This window comes from Biomphalaria glabrata, chromosome 2 (assembly GCF_947242115.1).
Source record: "Biomphalaria glabrata chromosome 2, xgBioGlab47.1, whole genome shotgun sequence".
In the NCBI taxonomy this organism is placed as follows: Eukaryota; Metazoa; Mollusca; class Gastropoda; family Planorbidae; genus Biomphalaria; species Biomphalaria glabrata.
Window position 1 is genome coordinate 28,482,913 of NC_074712.1, and position 21,532 is coordinate 28,504,444.

The following is a 21,532-nucleotide window of genomic DNA, read 5'->3' on the forward strand; positions in this document are numbered from 1 at the left end:
CCCTATACTGCCCAGTATCATCTGCCCAGTGCCCGGACCAAACTGTCCGCTGCCCAATAGCTATTGCCTAATGCCGACAGATCAGAGCAACCTTCGCAACAGAAGATAAACTGGTGTTGAGTTAGCACGGCTCTCTACGAGCTAGAGATCACAGCTGAGAGATCGTCCCACTACAACTTAGTCTGCAGCACCAACCATCTCTATTGCTAAACAGGCAGCGGCCTCACCCTAGAGCCAGCTTGCCTACAGCATAGAGAATATCCCGAGCCGACGTCCTAAGACAGAGCCGGATGACTCATCCTTCTGAGTGCCAGTCCTACGACCGCCAGAAGACGACCCAGGAGCTAGTAGCTAAGAAAAATAAGTAGCAGACATAGGAACATTCTTCTCCTCCACTCACTCAATAATTAGCAATCCATGATGAGCAGTTATATTAGATATTAGCACCTTCATTTCATTCCTTAATTATAATTTTATTTGATCATTTTCCTTTGTAAACTTTCATTTATTAAATTATATTTATTTATAAACGTATAATATTGGTCTGTTCTTACTGTTAGTTGCGTTGTGCCTGTACAAAATCTTATATGTGAGCGGGATAAAATTAATAAATTTTCCCCTAGACTCAAATAAACGTGCCAAATATTAACTAATTAACATCTCGTCACACGCACTAACCTATATAAATATGCGGAAATACAATTATAAAATCTGACACTAACCTATAAAAATAAAATATATAAAAATAGATCTAGCCTATACAACAAAAATACATATAAAACTAGCTCAGGGAGCGCGAGCTCACATAAAAAAAAAGATAATATATTTGTTTCATTATCATCCAATATTACAATAGGTTCGTTTTGTATTTGCAGAGACATGTCACGTGTTTGGTGTGGAACTAAGTTTAGTTGGAAGCAAATGTTCTCTCAGGAGTGGATCGTACTTATATAGTAATTTCACAACTCCCCTAGAAATGACCTAGATTTTGTCCTTGTCGTTCTTCTTCATCTTGTTCGCGATGCCCATGAAGTGCCCGATTCTGCTATTTTAGAGTCTTAGATTATAAGCTCTATATCTAGATGAAACCAGCATACTGAACAATGGAATAACAAAATGTGCCCCAGAAGAAAGTGGGCGTGTAAAAGTGCGTTGCCTTTAGAGATTTAAATAAATCTAGTAAACTGATTAACAGCTTCAATTTAAGAAAAACAAATAGGAGATTAACAAAAGTAGCAAAGTAAATTAATTTCTAGTAAACATTTCAAGTACAGTAGTTTGTCTTTGTTAATTTTTGTACAATGTGTTGTTTTTACTGACAAAGTTTATCCTTAGTTTGATGCCCCTTACCACTTGATGCCCCGTGCGACCCGCACCACTCGCACACGGCTAGCTACGCCACTGCCTCCTAGCTGTCGGAGAGGAGGGACACCAGAGGTTGAGGAAAACTGCTCTAAAATCATATATATGGCTATATATATATATATATATATATATATATATATATATATATATATATATATATATATATACCTAATCCACCTTAGGCAGACCCTACTTCCACTACAGCCCAACATAACCAACACGCTGTACGGCAGTGCTGAACAACTGAAGAAAACAGCACACTTTTTTTCCTTAGCACAGTCTGCAAAAGAGCTCACAGCTCTGCAGCAATAAAGCTGGCTAGAAGAAGAAGAAGAATATTATATATATATATATATATATATATATATATATATATATATATATATATATATATATATATATATATATATATATATATTATGGTTGTGCAAGGGCAAGTGATGGTTTTAATATTAAAATCTCACGTATAATAAACAAAATTAAAACAAAGAACCAGTCAGGGATATGCTGTAGTTCCCAGGGCCGTTGTTCTAAGACGTCAATTCAGCAGACCTTTTCATTGGATGTCTTGTGAAGGAATTGTAATTCCATAGGAAGCCAGCCATCCAGCTTGCTGGTATCTCCTCTGCCACACAGTTTGCTGGTATCTCCTCTGCCACACAGTTTGCAAGTATCTCCTCTGCCACACAGTTTGCAGGTATCTCCTCTGCCACACAGTTTGCAGGTATCTCCTCTGCCACACAGTTTGCAAGTATCTCTTCTGCCACACAGTTTGCAAGTATCTCCTCTGCCACACAGTTTGCAAGTATCTCCTCTGCCACACAGTTTGCAGGTATCTCCATCCGAGGCGCCGCCGTACAGTTCTTTTTAAAAGCCAGTGTGCGGTTATCAAGATTCGTGTTTCCCTCGTAGGTATTGGCATATAGCCGAGGTCTTTAAGGTCCACAGCAACAGGCTTGGACACAGACCCAACATTGTCTTGATCTGTACGCTAATTGAGGTACTCCAAGTAAAAACTACAGTGACATTATAGATCTCTTCTCTCGTTTCTTCATCGGTTTCTCTCTGCCACACAGTTTGCAGGTATCTCCTCTGCTACACAGTTTGCAAGTATCTCCTCTGCCACACAGTTTGCAGGTATCTCCTCTGCCACACAGTTTGCAAGTATCTCCTCTGCCACACAGTTTGCAGATATCTCTTCTGCCACACAGTTTGCAGGTATCTCTTCTGCCACACAGTTTGCAGGTATCTCTTCTGCCACACAGTTTGCAGGTATCTTTTCTGCCACACAGTTTGCAGGTATCTCTTCTGCCACACAGCTTGCTGGTATCTCCTCTGCCACACAGTTTGCAGGTATCTCCTCTGCCACACAGTTTGCAGGTATCTCTTCTGCCACACAGTTTGCAGGTATCTCTTCTGCCACACAGTTTGCAGGTATCTCTTCTGCCACACAGTTTGCAAGTATCTCTTCTGCCACACAGTTTGCAAGTATCTCCTCTGCCACACAGTTTGCAAGTATCTCCTCTGCCACACAGTTTGCAGGTATCTCCATTCGAGGCGCCGCCGTACAGTTCTTTTTAAAAGCCAGTGTGCGGTTATCAAGATTCGTGCTTCCCTCGTAGGTATTGGCATATAGCCGAGGTCTTTAAGGTCCACAGCAACAGGCTTGGACACAGACCCAACATTGTCTTGATCTGTACGCTCATTGAGGTACTCCAAGTAAAAACTACAGTGACATTATAGATCTCTTCTCTCGTTTCTTCATCGGTTTCTCTCAACTCCGTACACAGCGTTGTCACGTTTCTTGTCTTGAGAGACACACTTGAAAGTCTTGCCAACAACACAGTCACAGCGCTACTACCCCCAGCGCTCCGTCATAACTGCTTGTACAGCCGCAACCTTAATTAGGTAACGGCTCGTTCATCAATGAGTCTATTTGACTTTCCAGTGTACTCACTTGCGAACGAAATGCACCTATTTGCTATTTGTTTACTATCCTTTCGTTCCTGGATCTCGCTTCTGACTTTATGCATTTGTTCTTGCATCTCGCTTCTTGCTGTGTTCGATCCTGCATGCGGTTTAAATGGCCAATGACCTCATCAGGCTCTATTTCAAAATGACAGGTCGACGGATTCTCTTCTTCTTCAATCAGAGCTTGCTGACGTTCTTTCAGAGTTTCCTTATTCTTTTCGATACATCTCAATCCTCACCATCGGGCTCTTGTTTCTTGTTAAACAGCTTCACAAATGCCGCTGAGTCGCCCTTGATCCCACTTATGACATCAATGTAATAAATCTAATGGAGGCTACTCAACTAGGACAGGTGTTTATTTACATGGCATCACAAACCCATAATAACTAGGTCTGCCTTGAATTACTACAATCACGGCTTCTACTCATGCTCCTAGACTTAGGCGCATCCAGATGAGTCACTGGTTTTGATTTGGTCTTGAGACGGGGCAGAATCTGGTGAAATTAATCAAGCCAATTCTGGAGTGGCAGAGTTTGCCACAGCTTGTGCATCTTTTTTTTAGGGCTAGCTGATAGGGCAGCTTTCTTTTGTTCTCTCTTGACTAAAGCTGTTTCGTTTCTTTTGTTCTCTCTTGACTAAAGCTGTTTCGTTTCTTTTGCTCTCATCGTACCAGCACTCACAGTCTGTCTCCATGCTGTCCGGTCTTGGGCTATTTCCTCCCACATAATTTCATTGATTGATCCCTGTGGTTCTCATGTCTCGCTTGCAGACATCTCCATAGGTTTTTCTTGATCGGCCCTTGCTCTTGGGCGGTCTCTGTGTGTGTGTATGTTTATATACAGTCTTAGGGCTTGCATTGGTTAGGGTTAGGCTTTGAAAAAAAAATCACCCCTCCCCCAACTCAAAAGTTCTATATCCGCTAGTGGAGCAGATACAGAACTTTAGTGTGGAGGGGGCGATATATACATACATATTTATTTTAGATGCCTATATTCACATTTAATTTTTGTTTTTAAACCTTGCATAGGACATGTTCCAAAATCCAGAGTTTATGGTTGAAGGAGCTAAACAACATGACTTAGACCAAGGTCTACTAGGTAAAATCATTAAACTTTTTTTTTTCTCTAAAATAAAATAGATCCTGATCTAGACTTTAAGGAAAATGTTTTTTCTCTTCTAGTGAATGCTGTTATAGTATTTCATGATGGCAGAACTAAGAGCTTAAATTGAACCTCATCTGGCAACTGCGTTGTCTGCATCAGATGAAGCTAACCTATATAAATATGCAAGATGCAACTAGTTCTGCTTTGTCACGTGAAATACTGGACCAATCCTTAATTAGAGTATTTTTAACATTTAAATATAGACTACTATAGTTCATATAGGGTTACCATCCAGAGAACTTCACCACACGACCCTTGTTCGCTATGTTGATTTGTATAACCTCTATATAATGAGTGGCATGATTAATCAAATAAATGCAACAATAATACACAGCATCAACCGATTCCCTTTTGTCATGCTTGTGTTTAATCCCCCAAGTGTGTTGTGTTCCTAGGAAACAGAGGAGAAAATGTCAATTTGAAGTTTGAAGACATTAACAGGAAACAAGTCAAAGTGTTTTCACAATTGAAAACTGAGATTAAGAAGCCGCTTGTTGGCGTCCAGTTCACATTCTTCACAACTGTATGCACCATGGGATGCATATCTGCTACCAGTAGATGCTGAAGCTATGGCGTTAAACAATTTTCTATTTATCTTATCTTATATAATACAGACGTTACTTCAAAAAAAGAAGATGATTACATTCTTCATGTCATGCATGTGAAACAATGACTTAAATTTTGCCAAATCATTGGTTTTGCTGGCTGGCTCAGGCAACCCATTCCATGCTCTAATAGCACTAGGGAATGCACTAATATTTAATATACATATGTTGTTAAACAAAAATTGTTTAGAAATGTGGATGTCCCATTAGTGTAAGTCCTTGTGCAGCTTCTCTCTCTTGAACTTTCGTAAATCTGGCCATGAATAAGTGTGAAACAACAATGAGATCCTGTTTACAAAAAGCACATATCAGATACACTGAGTTTAAAAAATGAAACATAAAAATTAAAACATTTGAAATAAAGGGAATAACAAAATGTTTGTCTGTTTTGAAAAGGTAACTGTTGGTTTATTGCTGGTGCTGCAGTGCTTGCCACATCGCATCCAGCAGAGCTAGAAAAAGTAGTGCCATCAGATCAAGGTTTTGACACCAAAGCATACACAGGTAAAAAACAATTTTGTAAATGCAATTAGTTTGTTTAAACAAACAAATTCAGTCAATATAAATTGAAATTTACAATTGAAAATAAAGTAAGACATCTATTCTTTAAATTTAAAAGAAAAAAGCAACAATATTATCTCTAAATGACAGTATAGATAATGGCTTATTGATAAATTACTTTGAGGAATAATACTTATTCTAAAATTGATTTTATTATCATATTTTCATGTGCAGTACCATGTTCTGTAAAGTTGTGTTGTTTGTAGGCATGTTTAGGTTCAACTTTTGGTGGTATGGAAAGTGGACTGAAGTTGTCATTGATGATTATCTGCCTACTGATGGACGTTTGCCAATTTATTGTAGGAATATTGAAAGACCAAATGAATTCTGGCCATGTTTATTGGAAAAGGCTTATGCCAAGTAGGATTTGTTTTTGACTGTTTTAGTTATACTAATACCTAGTTATATGTAGAATTCCACAGTACAAATTTTATTTAAGGACTTGTGCAGTAACAATGTTTAAGGCTTATGATTTATCATTCCAAAATATTTTCTTAGGTGACTTAGGTGACTTCTAAAAATTGTTAGTAAATAGTCTTTTACACCAAGTTTTTGATCCTTTAACTATTCCATCACACCATAATGTTTCATCTATGCATTGATATTATTTTCTCATGACTGCTTTTATCTTGACTCTTCCTCATAAGTACTTTAAGTGATCAGTTTGTCTAAATTATTAGGCCATCTATTTAGCTTAAATAATTTGTAAAATTAACATATGAGATTCATGGAATTTATAGTTTGAACATTTTATTATTTGTTAATAATTATGTATTTTTAAATGAGTACTGGTATTGTATTTGTATTATAAACTACATAATTGTGTTACTGTTTAGATTAAGAGGCAGCTATGAAGCTTTAGATGGAGGTAAAATTCAAGATGCTTTAGTGGATATGACAGGAGGCATATCAGAAGTGATTGATCTTCAGAAAAAGAATCAAGTTTCTCCAGAATTGTATAACTTGCTGTGTACTTCCTATCAGATGAGAACATTAATGGGAGCTTGTATATTTGTAAGTTTCAAAATGCTGGTATATCCATTAGCTATTATATATGGAGCAGCAAGGAAGTCGTACCTAAAAATACTGGAACCAATACAAAATGCTGCCCTGCGTCTCTGTCTTGGCGCGTTTCGTACATCACCTATCCCAAGTCTCCATGTGGAGGCTGGAGAACTCCCCATGGATATAAGAATGAAAAAGCTTGCAATGCAGTATATAGTCAAGCTAAAATCCAACCCCACGAACCCTGCTTTTGACTCCATATTTAACCCCACAGAGGTAGAATTATACAATTGAAGGCCTAATGTCATACAGCCGTTGGGCCTTCGAATGAGAGAACCCATCCAAAATTTAACCCCACCCATTGACCAAATCTCTAAAATAGAAACCCCTCAGAACCCTCCTTGGCTAATGAATAAACCCAAATTAAATTTATCCCTCCTTAATTTCAAAAAAGAAAATACAGACCCAAGCATACTACAAGTCCACTTTAGGGAACTGCAGGAGAGCTACGGAGATTGTGGCACCATCTACACAGACGGATCCTAAATGGAGGGAAAGGTCGCGTGTGCCTGCTCCTTTCGGAACAAAACAACCTCCCGTAGACTCCCCGATGGCTGCTCCATCTTTACGGCCGAATTGCACGCAATATCGCTTGCACTTATGGCCGTAAAAGCATCAGAAAGGAGGAAATTTATAATCTGCTCCGACTCCAAATCTGCATTGCAAGCTTTGGGGCGGATGAAGACTGACATCCCATTGGTACATAAGAGCCTGAAGCTGTTGGACCAAATAACAGCCGACCGTAGGGATGTCACCTTCATCTGGGTCCCCTCCCATGTTGGCATTGAGGGAAACGAAGCCGCAGACAGAGAAGCAAAGAGAGCCCTAAATCATGCGGTGTCAGGAACCCAAATTCCCTACTCGGACCTGAGACAAAGTATTGCCTCTGCCACCTATCGAGAGTGGCAGAACCGATGGGAGGCTGAGACTCACAGTAAACTCAGGCAGATTGTGGCGGATGTCAGGTGGCGGCCCACATCTAAGGGTCTGACAAGGCGTGGTAGCACGACCATGTCCAGACTTAGGATTGGCCACACCTACATCACGCACTCTTTTGTACTGAAGAGAGAGGAGCCCCCACTTTGTGAGTACTGTGACTCTCGCCTCACCGTGGAACATATCCTCGTTGATTGCCCCAGATACCAGGATGTCAGGGCGAAATATTTTAGAGCCACTAATTTAAAAGCACTATTTGATAATGTCGACCCTGGGAAGGTACTGGGCTTTATCCGGGAAGTGGGGCTATCTACGAAGATCTGATTTATGAATCTGTGAACATGCACTATTTACATTAGATTTTTACCAAATATTTAAATTTTTACTACCTTTACTATTTTAACTGTGAATAGATCTTGATTTTAATGATATGACTGTATAGAATCTGGCCCTTGTTGTTTAGAGAGAGAGTAGTCCTTAAGGGACTGCAGGCACGACATGGCCTAAATTGTGCCGATGTGCCTCAAATCACAAATCAAATCCATTAGCTATTTAAAGAATGTTGCTGTATTATAGCATTTTAATTTAGCTACATACCTTTAACTTTGTCGTGTATTTTATTCTTCAGAAACCAGAAAATTCTCCACCAAATGAAATAGAACTTCCCAATGGCCTTTACAATGGACATGCTTATAGCATAACAGGTTTTACACAGGTACTCTATTTTAGGCAAAATGAAAAAACATGTCTAACTTAAAATGCATAATTTTAATTTTTGAACAATTTAGTGTATTTTCATTAATAAACAAAATCTATCATTTCTTCATTCCATATGCTAGGACAAACTAGTAAAAATGCTCCTTCTTCCCTAGTGTTATTAGAGCATGGAATAGGTTGCCTGAGCCAGCCAGGAAAACCAATGACTTGGCAGAATTTAAGTCATTGGTTAACATGCATGGCTAGATGCATGATGCATAGGACGTAATCATCTTCTTTTTTAAAGTAACATCTGTATTTTATAATTTAAGATAAGATTTCCCACTCAATTAGACATCAGTAAATCCTGGTTAAAAATGTTGAATGACTATTGTGTATCCTGACATTATTATGTTAAATTACATTGTAAAACAGTGGGATAATGAAACTAATATCATGACTATTTGAACAGATACCAACAGGTCGGGGTACAGTCAACTTACTACGTCTCAGAAATCCATGGGGTAGAGGAGAGTGGAGAGGAGCATGGAGTGACAGGCAAGTAGAAATTGATCTGGTCAATAAAGTTTTATTGCATTTATTAAAAAAAAAAGGGGAGGAACTACCTGAATTCGAACTCATTTCTCATACCTTCTCAGGCTTCTCAAGCCAACATGGTAACCAATCTGCTAGTGGAGAGCCTATGAACATAGAAGATTGTATAGTTATCCATTGTTTCTGTAGTCTTGTCCTATTTTTCATGTTGTGTTCACTCAGACTAAGACGACGACCTATAAAGGAGAATAATTCTGCTTATATCACCAGTTCAGTCAAGTTGAAATTCTTTTCCTTGTTTGAAATACCAAACAAAATAATTAATTAGCAATATTAATTAACTAATTGGTTAAATTTTTAAATTGATTCTAGTCTGGTAAAAGAAACAATTGTGCAAAATTTCAGCTTGATCCGAGATTGGGTGTGTGAGAAATAATGTGTACAAGCTTTTACCAGACAGATAGACAAGAGTGAATTGATATAAGCTTTGTAAAAAAACAACTTTTTTTTTAGCATTTAGAAGGTGTATTTAAATGTGTAAATTTATCTAGACAACTTCAGTTTGAAAAGATTTTCCTGAATAAAAATGTACACTAGTGTATAATTATAGCAAAAAAGAAGGAAATTATTAAGGTTAGCACATTTTAATGAAACTTAAGCCTATCTAGAGATTAATATTATTAACAAACATACTGTAAGATTAAGGCTTTTTTTTTTTCAAAACTTATATTATCTCACTGTCTGTCTGGTCCAATTTTTGATCAAAATTTTAAAGATGCTATTCATGTTTATAAGTTTGAACCATCTTTGCAAACAAAGATTTGATATAATTAATTTAAGATTTTCAAGTTATATAGATATAGCCACAAATTGCAATTTATAAGTAAACTAAAAAAAACCTGCATAGAAGAAAATATGTGCATTAAATAGACAGCCAAACATTAATACCAGGTTAAGCATAATTTTAAAAAAAATTGGATCTCAACATTAGTTAATTTTTAGAAACTGAAAATGAAGTGTTCAACTGGTCAGAACTTCTAAGTGACCTGTCAATTTAAATTTATGCACAAAAACAATTTAAAAAAAACAAAGAATAGTTTTTAAATGAATCCTTCAAAAGAAGTAGAAAAATGAAGTACAGAAAGGGATTGTATCTCTCAAGTATTAAAAGAGCTGGCTGGAAAAAAAAATACACAAGGCAAAATAATTTAATAAAAATTCAGTGTAACTATTATTATCTTTTTAAAAGAATATTTTTATTTTTTTATTTTTTCCATTATATTTATTGAATTTTTCAAATTAGATCACCAGAAATGGCAAAACTCTCCGAAGATTTAAAGTATAGATTAATGTATGAGGATAAAGATGATGGGGAATTTTGGTAGGTAGAATTTTAATTTCTCAATTTAAAACTTTGTGTATATAGTCGTCTAAGAAATACAAAAAATATGAACTTTGAATGCTGTAAGCTGTTATTATTAAAGTTTTAGCTTTTTCATTTGACTATTTAGTTCATTCAATACTATTAATAAACTTTTTTACTAGAATATTATCAGAAACATCCTTTTTTTTCGTCTTATGCCTTATCCATTTAACATAATGGATATTTGAGAATTCTTTATTTGTAAAAATTTGTTTAAGGATCAGCTATGAAGATTTTATTAGAAACTTTGATGAAATTCAGCTTTGTCACCTTCAGCCTGATGCCCTTATACAAGAACTTCAAGACAACAATGTGAGTAAAAGTCCTAGCACAACTTCAATGCATCATGTTGTTATTATAGAGTTTGGAATATTTTTCTCTTACCTCACTCTAATTAAAAGAGACTGAATGACTTCTTTTGACCTTATCACTGGTTACAACTGCAATTAATATTAATTAGTGACCCATTTTTGTTGATCTCTAATACCTAACAATGTCATCATATGTAAAAGAGACAACCTGATTTTTTTTAAACAACAATTTAAGATTTAAAATATATGTGAAACTGGATTTGCCTTTTAGTAAAAAAAAAAACTTTTAGTGAGGAAGAAAAGTTACATAATTAAAAATTGTTTAAGTTTTAAATAATTTTTAGGAATTACAATATTTTTGTTCTGAAGACTTTACAGGTCTTTTTATTTCCTTTTAGAGAAAACAAGATTGGAATGTAACAGTGTACCATGATGCTTGGATTAAAGGAGTGACTGCTGGTGGATGTGGCAATTCTCCTTACCAAAGTAAGAATACTTTTAATATTTAAATACTAAAGAAACATCATCTCATCATCTGTCTCTTGAATTTTCTAGTAGGGTTGCTGTGATAGTTCACTTAACCAAATCCCTCCACTTTTCCCAGTTGGCAGCTGTTTTTAGCAAAAAATCATGAGAGAGGCCAGTTCATTCTTGTATGTTCTCTAGCCACAGCTTTTCTTTGGACAATCCTTTCTGAAGAATGACTTTTGATATTGAGTCATGGTATTACCAAACCAGTTCAGCTTTGTCAGCGTTTGTCTTTTCACAGTATTGAGGAGGTCTTCCTTTTTGCCAGCCAGAGTGTTCACTTGTAAAAGTACAAACTCATTTGTCTTCCTTTCCTGGTAACTAAAGAAACACTATGAAGCTTTTGCATTTTTTTGTTAAAAACTTTTTTTTTTTTGTAAATTAAGAAAAAATCTTTGATTCTCTTATAGATTTGTACTGGAAAAATCCACAATTTTATGTGACTTTAGACAGAGTGGATTCAACTCTTGGGCATGGAGATGATTGTACATTAATTGTCTCATTGATGGAAAAAGAAAAAAACAACCAATCCAATATAGCTGTTGGGTTTGATATTTATAAGGTATGAAACACGTTCATTCAACAGATGCTTCTTCATAGCTAGCTGCCTACGGAGCTAATGATGTCAAATAAATATATTTTTATAGCTGACAGTTAGCTACTGGGTGTAGCCATTACAATAACCACACATTTATTTCCTCTACAAATGGACATCCTAAATTGCAATGAAAATATTCAAGACTATTCTGGAGTTAAAACCTCAAATTCTAGGTTCAGAACACAAGCACCTTACCACTAGGCCACCATGTGCCCACAGATTTAATTTAATTTATAATATTTTATAGATCATCTTAAACATAAATTATGGAATGAAATAAATGCAGTTTTAATTGATTAATAAAATTAAAAGTTGTTAGCATTTTCTATGTCAAAGATTTTCATTTAGTTTTAATAAAAACTGAATTTTTAATTATCAGACTATCGTCACTTAATCATGCTTTGTTGTTAAGTTTTAACTACTTTAAATTCTAAATTCAAGTATGGCAAGTTGACAAATACAAATTAAATTAATAGAAAAATAATGTAAAATAAGATTATAAATTCCCAGATGAAAAGTTTATTAATCCACTCTTCAGAGACACTTTTCTTTTAAGTGTTACATATTAAGCATGTTCAATTGCTTATGACCTGCATGCAAGGTCTAATAAAGTTGTTACTGTAAATCTGATATGTAGCAAAATAATTTTCTGTTTCTCTTCTGTTTTAAGCTCAAACGACCTGAACTTCGACCTCTTGATAATTCAAGGGCTCCTGAAAGTGCTTTGCTGCTAGCCAAACGTTCTGGATCTTATGTTTTTTATCGAGAGGTCACGAAGAGATTTGAACTAAGCCCAGGAACATATGTAATAATTCCTAGCACATTTCAGCCTCACCAGGAAGCTGAGTTTCTTTTGAGAATATTTACAGAAAAAAGAGTAGACAGTGGGTAAGAAGCTTTAACAATTTTTATTTATGTGCTTTTATATATATAAGTATTTTTAAAAATTGAATCTTAGAATTCACAGGTTTACTTTTTAAAATCAATCTGATTTACAGAATCTATACATAACAAAGTTTGCCTAGCATGATTGATTTATTTTTTTTATTTTTTAGGGTTCTGGATGAAACAACTATCACACCTGTAAGTAATTTGTCTATACATATTAAAAACAAGTACCTATAATTAGAAATATTGATGCATTTCTCATAAAACTTTTTTTTTCATAACACATATTGAGATCTCTATAGTAAAAACATTTATAGACAATAAAAAATGACAATATTTATTTGGCATATTTAAAAGAAACCACTTGAGAAATGCATTGAACAAGTTAATGAAGCAGTTATTAAACACTATATTCTTCCTCATGTTTTGCTTGATTCCTTAAAGTACAGCTTTTTATTCAACTTGTATATGTAGTTAGAACAAAATATTGCAATAACCTTATAGTACATTCAATTATGGCTTAGTTAGAAATCTACTACATTGTCAATTTAGATTATACTACCAAAAAGTTCTTGCTGTTCATGCTTCTGGTCATCAAAACCATCCAAGAGATATAAATGGCGTGATACTGGTGGTTCCACCAATCTCAGAAATAAACCACAAAACGTTGCACTAGATCCAAGACTGAGATATTTGCAAGTAAATAAATTGGTTTCTTAGTCCCAACATCTAGGAAGTAGACACATTTTACTGTCAACTAATATATATATAGAACAGGGGCGGACTGACTATATGGGCATTTGGGCAAATGCCCGTTGGGCAAGTACTCAAATGGGCTGGTAGGGCCACCTAAAGGGCCTCATGAATGCTACTATGGCACGCATTAAATTGTTAAAAAAGTTTTATAATATTCTCATAAATATAGGGCTATGTAAGCATCATGTTAAAACTATCTTTTACAGACTAGCAGTGTAATACTAAATTAATCTAACACATTTTCAAAAATAATGTAATAGCCTACATCTGTAGACAGTGCTATTAGTAGGCCTCATCTTTTTAGGGCCTACAAACATAGCGATTAAAAAGCAACATAAGGCCTTTACTTCTTATTAAGATGTAGAGCATGCATACAGTTATCGATACATTATAAAAAAAAATAACATAATGATTTTGAGAACTGATAGGTCTATAATTGGAGGCCCATCATATACATAATTTATGGGCCGTACTGTAGAGAAATGCCTGGGCCAATTTGGACATCCAGTCCGCCCCTGGTATAGAACTTAAAAACTGGAAAGCGAACATTTAGTGCTAATTAGTTTCAGACAATCTTGGGGTGTTTCTTCAAATTTTAAAGTTTTCTATCTTATCAAAATTACCAAAAAGTACATTTGACTGTATTTTAAAAATAATGAACTGTTTTGCTAGGCTGTCTGTTTAGATTAAAGACATTGCATAGTGATATCATTTATGATTAATAATACAAGTAAAACTCTTTTTTTGATAAAGTTTCTTTTGTTTCTTTTCTAAAAACCTATTTTTTTCTATTGATACAAAACATTCATAATATGTGAACAGTGCTATGTATTGGAGGAATTCTCCAAGAAAGCTTTGCTAAAAATATATAATCTTCATTAGTGTCTATTTTCTGTGGGCTTTTATTGCATAAATCAACTGTATTCATGATGAAAACTGCATCTATTATATTTTGTATCTTTTTTTTTATGTTTATGTAGTTTTTTGAGTAACAAATGTAATGAAATTGTGTATTCTTTTTTTTTTTTTTTAAATATTTAACTTATAAATTAATGTTTCAATCTGTGATCATATTTTTTTTTATATTTAACATATAATTGAGTGGAGTTTTATATATCTATTGTCACTGTACTAAAACTAAGAAAAAAAAATAGGTAGGTAATAAAAAAAAGGAAACAGTAAGAAATAAATTATTACTATTTTTTTTTTATTAACATACAGTTTTATCTATTGTCACTTTACTATAACTGAAAAAAATCCTATATTAGCTTTTTCTAAAACTTAATACCATACTTTATACTATAGAACAGATGATGTCTGCTGAAAAAAACAACTGTACAAGTGTTATCTAAAACTTCATACCCCACACAAAAACTTTAAAAAAAATTACTCAATACAATGCTTTTATTTTGCATTAAGAAAATTTTACAAAATTATTATTTTTTAAATATTGTAATATTAAAAAAAATGTTTGATGATCACTTAGAAAAAAAATCTTATTGTAAATTAAGTAAAAGCCAGTCATACAAGGGTGTTTTAAATTTTTTGATAAATCCTATGACTATCTTTACACAGATACAGCAGTTCAAAATAAATTAATGTTTGTGCACATTTTTATTTTCTATTTATAAAACCCAAAATTTGTTTTGTTTGGTCTTGTTTACATACTTTGCTTAAGCTTTTTTATTTGATGGCTATATATAGGTTTCACCTATATTTTCATCTTAGGGACTTTTAAAATAAATGTTCTTTTCTATTGTATGAAATATCTCAGATAGAACATTGGAATGAAAAAGTCGTCTTCAACAAAAAAATTTTTTAATTTCTTTCCTGATTGTATTATTTTATTAATATTTACTGTTTTTCTATGAATAATATTGTAGCTTGTGTATTTGTCTTATAGAATTTTGTCTTTATTTATACTAAAAAAATGTTATAATCTATTAAGAATTATAATTTCAACTCAATACTAATCTATATTTATTAATTAAAATTTTTTGTTTGTCTGAAGTTGCTAAGTTTTCTTTTGCTAAAATGTTACTGTACTAAAAACATGTTCATAAAATGTCTAAATTTAACACTACAAGTCACACATTTCCACTGGTTATCTGTATTCTGCAACCAAATTTTATATCTTTGTTTAGACAAAACCTGTTTCTAAGGACCAACTGTTCGATGTCTTTAACAAACATGCAGGTAATGATCAAAGAATGGATGCCAGTGAACTCTCTACATTCCTGGAGGAGGTCTCAACAACAGGTAACTACAACAGTTGATGTGCATTGATTTTCTTTTTAATGCAAACATTATATATATATATAATGTTAAATCAATGATGTGATGGAGAATTATTTTGTTCACAGACCTAAGAGAAACTTTAAAGTTTCCAGTTGAATGCTGTCGAAGTCTTGTATCTCTGATGGATGTATCCTTCATTGAAACATTTATATACCTTGAAGTGTTCATCATTAACATGTATTTGATTTATAGACTAACATTTTTCTAGTGTTGATTTTAAATGGGTTTCTTACAAATTTTAAATTATTAAAACTTAATCTCACAAAAGGATGATAAATCTGGGTTTTTGGATTTCAATGAAGCTAAAAGAGCCTGGAAGGAAATCAAAGCTTACAGGGTCAGTTCTGCTTTCTTTTAATATATATATAAAGTAAAGTTCTCATTTCCAACCTTGCGGTCTATAGGGCAGATGATGTAAAGGTCATCTGTTTCTTTAGCCCACAGTTTATGAGGGTGTCTTGTGGCCAGCACAATGACCAATCACCTTTACTTTTACCCAACTAATGTCAGGTACCCATTAGAGTTGGATCGACTCAAAGGTGCCCTTAAAATCCTAAAATTAAAAATCCCAGTCTTCATCAGAATTGGAACCTGGGACTGTCCAATTTGGAAGCCAGTGCTTTACCACTCAGCCACCACACTTCCTAAAAAAAAATTACAAGTCATAAGTTTGAAAGAGTCAGCTCCTAAACCTGGATTTGAGTTAGAATTTAATAAAAGTTGTAGTTACCAGTTTTCACTTTATTTTTTTTTTTGATGGATGCCTGGTAATGTGGTATACCCTTAGGACTGTCATTTGGTGGTGCAACTGACATTCTGTGGGCTAAAATGTAATTATATTCAAAATCAAAACATGCAAAATGTTTTTACAATTTGAAGTATTGAGCAATGCTTAAATGATGCCTGGCTTTTGTTTGGAAAACTTTTAGTTGAGTGGTTGTCATTGAGCTAGGCTATAGATGCACTTATACTTTTGAAACAGATGAATGTAACATTGCCTGCCTCATTCAAATGGAACTTTTTTTTTTGTTTACTTAAAAATTTTGATTTAATTACAATGCTACTAAAATATTAAAATCAAGTTTGTTTCCTATATTTAAAATAATCACATTCATTTAAGATCAAGTTGAGATCATGATCTAGATATTTATGTGAAAGTTGCAATTGTATTGAAATTGAGGAATTAATATTTCTTATTCTTATGGAGCTTACTTTCCATTCTAATTTGCTGTACTGCTAGAGTTTTAAATAACTTATCATATAATCAAAATAACATAATGGTTTGCAAATTTAAAAAAAACAAACATTTTAATTGCAATCAGTAAATAAACATAGTTTGAATTTTTACATCTGCTTTACAGGAGGTATTTAAACAATTTGACAAAGATAATTCTAATGCAGTAGATACTTATGAACTTGGAGACATGTTTTCCAAACTAGGTAAGATTTTTTTTCTTTCGTATTGTGAGTATAACTATATATTTTTATTTATTATAATATGTTCTCTGCAAATGTAAATGCTATCATAATTGACTTATTTAAAAAGATAGATTGATTTTAGAAAAGAATTACACAATTGAATACTTGACAATGAAAACTATTTTAAATTCAGATGTTCTTTCTAAAAGAATAGCCTCTTATATCATCAATAATTGATAATTATGCTATTGAAAAAAATATTTTAAAAGCCAATTTTTTTTAATATTTAATTTTGAATTAATTTTTACTAATTAGCATATATAAATTTTTTTGAAAATTATATTGGGCTACATGTATATATATATACTTTTTAAAAATGTAGATTCTTACATGTATACTTCTTTAAAAAAAATTTTGTTACTTATATAATATAAGAATAACGCTATTAAAATATTCAAAATATATTTTGACAAATAAAATTAGTACATACATAGGCTATATGTATAGAAAATAATAATTTTATTTTAATGTTGCTTAAATAAGCTGAAATAAAATTGACAGGTTTCCCCATCAGTCGGCCAGTGTTAACTTCAATAGTTCGTAGATATGGAGGCAGGGAGAATACAATATCTTTGACAGATTTTATTTTGGTCATATGTAGATTGACATCCCTTTACGGTAAATCATTTCTTAATCACATTTCTTGTGGCTAGTAAATATTCATATCATCTTTTTCTTTCTTATTTTTTGAAGAGGGCTTATGCTATCTATTGTCTTTAATTTTAGCTTCATTTCATGCTCAGCAAAAGAGGAAAGGTGTTACTGAAGACAATGTTGACTTTTCAAGAAATGAGGTAAATATAAAGTTGAATAAAACTTAAACTTATGAATTCTCAATATGCTTGTTGCTCAGACTAAAGGATGGGATCCAATGGATGTTTAAGCAGGAAGTGGAAATATTGGATTAATGCCAAGAAATTCTTCTAAGACCTGCATCTGTAAATGCATCTGACAGATCCAGGTCCTGTCTTTCAGGTGTGATTTCATGAAATGCATTGGTACATTTTCTGATATGAGAAGTGGTTTTAAAGTTGATGAGGCTTGACACAGACTTTGATCATACGACTCATCTAAAACAAGGAAAATTTGTCTCCATACATCCACATTTTTTGGCTCAGTACTTAAATTCTTTCCACTTATAAAAGTCGGTCTTGAGGCTTACTCAGGACAATGATAACATATAAACAACACACAAAAGATGTTTTTTTTTATAGAGTAAAAGCAACTCATTTAACTAATAAGACATTTTCTGTAGTTGATTAACAGGGAATGAAAATATCTTTATTTCCTGTATCAATACCATAATAGAAATGTTGACATTTATACAAGTATGCTAATTCAATATAAAGTAAGTTTTGTAAAATTGTGATTATTTCATTCTATAATTCTATCAAATATTTTTTTTCCAGTTTCTAGAAGTAACAATATTTACATAGTTCTTCCTTGACATTCCACACAAGCCAATCAGAACTCATGCCAATCAGAGCTCACTCCATTCCTTGAATCCAAGTATTGAACAAAGAATTAGCGAACAGGTTTTCTTTTTATTGTCAGTCTCAGGTCTTTTATGTTTTATGCATATACATTTAGTATTATTTGTTTCTAGATCTTCAAGACTTGATTAAGACCTCTAAACAAATGTTAATATTTATGTAGACCTAAATATTTCAATAATGCACTCAAATTTCCAAATTTTTCACTTTTATTTGCTTATTAGATATCTAGAGCAAAAGTAAATAATCTACAATCCATTGAAAGTAAACAATAGTTAATGTTGTGTAGATATCATCTCCAGTATATTTAGAAAAAATGTCTCTATTTAAATTTTATTAATACATTGTTGAAATTGTTGCAGTTATTCTTGTTAGTTATCAATAACGTATTTGTATTAGAAATTAATTGCTCAGTTATTTTGTATTTTTGAAGCAATTCAATATAGAATATTAGATATATTCAAGTTGTGCAATGTATTGTTATGCATATGTTTTATCAAATGAATTGGCAACAGGTATAAATCATATGCTTATCTTACATATAAAAAATGAATAGTTTGTTAATTTTTTAATTCTTCTCAACTTTACAAACTGCTTACTTGTATTGATAGTTATTTGTTCATGTTTGGCTTTCTTTCAACAAAATGTTGCTGGTATCTGATGTATTTATTTCAGCACTCAACATTCATTACTAAAATTTTCAACATTGTTTTGTTACATATTATACTTTATCATCATCACTTGTTATCTAATGATTTATTTACAAATATATTTGTCTATTAAATACATTCCTTATTGTGAGTTCAAGTGAAAAGCTGATACATTTTATGTACAAATGGCTAAAAGTCTGTTTCTAAGATCTCATTCATGGTGCATGAATTTGAGCAGAAATGTGTGATGTGACTGACCTTTGTTTTGCATATAATATAGTCGAGTATTTGTTTGCTACTGTTACTTCTGTTACTTAATGACATATGAAATGAGTTTTTAAAACCAAGTGAACTTTGCAGTGTTACTGTATGTAAAGCAGTGTTTCTGTATGTAAAGCAGTGTTACTGTATGTAAAGCAGTGTTACTGTATGTAAAGCAGTGTTACTGTATGTAAAGCAGTGTCACTGTATGTAAAGCAGTGTCACTGTATGTAAAGCGTAATGTTATTAAAAGATCCTTTAGTTTTTTAATTTGTTGTTGTTGTTGTTTTTTTCAAACCTTGCATTGTTAAAATGTGTACATCACTAACTCGCTTCCAAGTTCACAATTAACAGACATATCACAAATATATTTATACTTTACACACACACTTACCGTATTTTCGCGCATATAACACGCGAGTTATACACGTTTATTTTATTAAAAAAAACGAATGACAACTTATTAACATAGCATAACGGAAACTATGGACATACCGGTGGAACTTTAAATCCCTTGAGTACGACTCTATAGGATTGTATCACACGTGTTGCACTCTTTATATCCCTTAGAGTATGACTCTATAAGATTGTATTTCACACACGCGTGTTGCACTCTTTATATCCCCTTGAGTACGACTCTATAAGATTGTATTTCACACACGCGTGTTGTACTCTTTATATCCCCTAGAGTATGACTCTATAAGATTGTATTTCACACACGTGTGTTGTACTCTTTATATCCCTTAGAGTATAAGATTGTATTTCACACACGTGTGTTGTACTCTTTATATCCCTTAGAGTACGACTCTATAAGATTGTATTTCACACACGCGTGTTGCACTCTTTATATCCCTTAGAGTACGACTCTATAAGATTGTATTTCACACACGTGTGTTGTACTCTTTATATCCCTTAGAGTACGACTCTATAAGATTGTATTTCACACACGTGTGTTGCACTCTTTATATCCCCTAGAGTATGACTCTATAAGATTGTATTTCACACACGCGTGTTGCACTCTTTATATCGCTTAGAGTACGACTCTATAAGATTGTATTTCACACACGTGTGTTGTACTCTTTATATCCCCTTGAGTACGACTCTATAAGATTGTATTTCACACACGCGTGTTGTACACTTTATATCCCCTAGAGTACGACTCTATACGATTGTATTTCACACACGCGTGTTGTACTCTTTATATCCCTTAGAGTATGACTCCATAAGATTGTATTTCACACACGCGTGTTGTACACTTTATATCCCTTAGAGTACGACTCTATAAGATTGTATTTCACACACGCGTGTTGCACTCTTTATATCCCTTAGAGTACGATTCTATAAGATTGTATTTCACACACGCGTGTTGTACTCTTTATATCCCCTAGAGTATGACTCTATAAGAATGTATTTCACACACGCGTGTTGTACTCTTTATATCCCTTAGAGTATGACTCTATAAGATTGTATTTCACACACGCGTTCTGCACTCTTTATATCCCTTAGAGTACGACTCTATAAGATTGTATTTCACACACGCGTGTTGTACTCTTTATATCCCTTAGAGTACGACTCTATAAGATTGTATTTCACACACGCGTTCTGTACTCTTTATATCCCTTAGAGTACGACTCTATAAGATTGTATTTCACACACGCGTGTTGTACTCTTTATATCCCTTAGAGTACGACTCTATAAGATTGTATTTCCCAAACGCGTGTTGCACTCTTTATATCGCTTAGAGTACGACTCTATAAGATTGTATTTCACACACGTGTGTTGTACTCTTTATATCCCCTTGAGTACGACTCTATAAGATTGTATTTCACACACGCGTGTTGTACTCTTTATATCCTTTAGAGTACGACTCTATAAGATTGTATTTCACACACGTGTGTTGCACTCTTTATATCCCCTAGAGTACGACTCT

The 21,532-nt window shown here is 33.4% G+C and overlaps 1 protein-coding gene across 8 annotated transcripts in view; it reads left to right on the forward strand.

Moving 5' to 3' along the window:
- LOC106078254 (calpain-9-like) overlaps window positions 1-19,872 on the forward strand; it is a 57,255-nt gene extending 37,383 nt beyond the window's left edge. For 7 of the 8 annotated variants that reach the window (XM_056019876.1, XM_056019873.1, XM_056019875.1 and 4 more), the window contains 20 exons: window positions 4,364-4,433; window positions 5,501-5,608; window positions 5,872-6,025; window positions 6,502-6,679; window positions 8,295-8,381; window positions 8,835-8,920; window positions 10,221-10,298; window positions 10,559-10,652; window positions 11,050-11,137; window positions 11,590-11,741; window positions 12,448-12,665; window positions 12,833-12,860; window positions 13,218-13,364; window positions 15,566-15,680; window positions 15,785-15,846; window positions 15,988-16,056; window positions 17,081-17,159; window positions 17,700-17,816; window positions 17,925-17,992; window positions 18,608-19,872. In XM_056019876.1, coding sequence (XP_055875851.1) covers window positions 4,364-4,433; window positions 5,501-5,608; window positions 5,872-6,025; window positions 6,502-6,679; window positions 8,295-8,381; window positions 8,835-8,920; window positions 10,221-10,298; window positions 10,559-10,652; window positions 11,050-11,137; window positions 11,590-11,741; window positions 12,448-12,665; window positions 12,833-12,860; window positions 13,218-13,364; window positions 15,566-15,680; window positions 15,785-15,846; window positions 15,988-16,056; window positions 17,081-17,159; window positions 17,700-17,816; window positions 17,925-17,992; window positions 18,608-18,634 — 2,025 coding nt within the window. In that variant the 3' untranslated portion in view covers window positions 18,635-19,872. The remainder of the gene's footprint in view (window positions 1-4,363; window positions 4,434-5,500; window positions 5,609-5,871; window positions 6,026-6,501; window positions 6,680-8,294; window positions 8,382-8,834; window positions 8,921-10,220; window positions 10,299-10,558; window positions 10,653-11,049; window positions 11,138-11,589; window positions 11,742-12,447; window positions 12,666-12,832; window positions 12,861-13,217; window positions 13,365-15,565; window positions 15,681-15,784; window positions 15,847-15,987; window positions 16,057-17,080; window positions 17,160-17,699; window positions 17,817-17,924; window positions 17,993-18,607) is intronic. The other variant, XM_056019881.1, reaches the window with a different exon arrangement.
- Window positions 19,873-21,532: the final 1,660 nt, after the last annotated feature.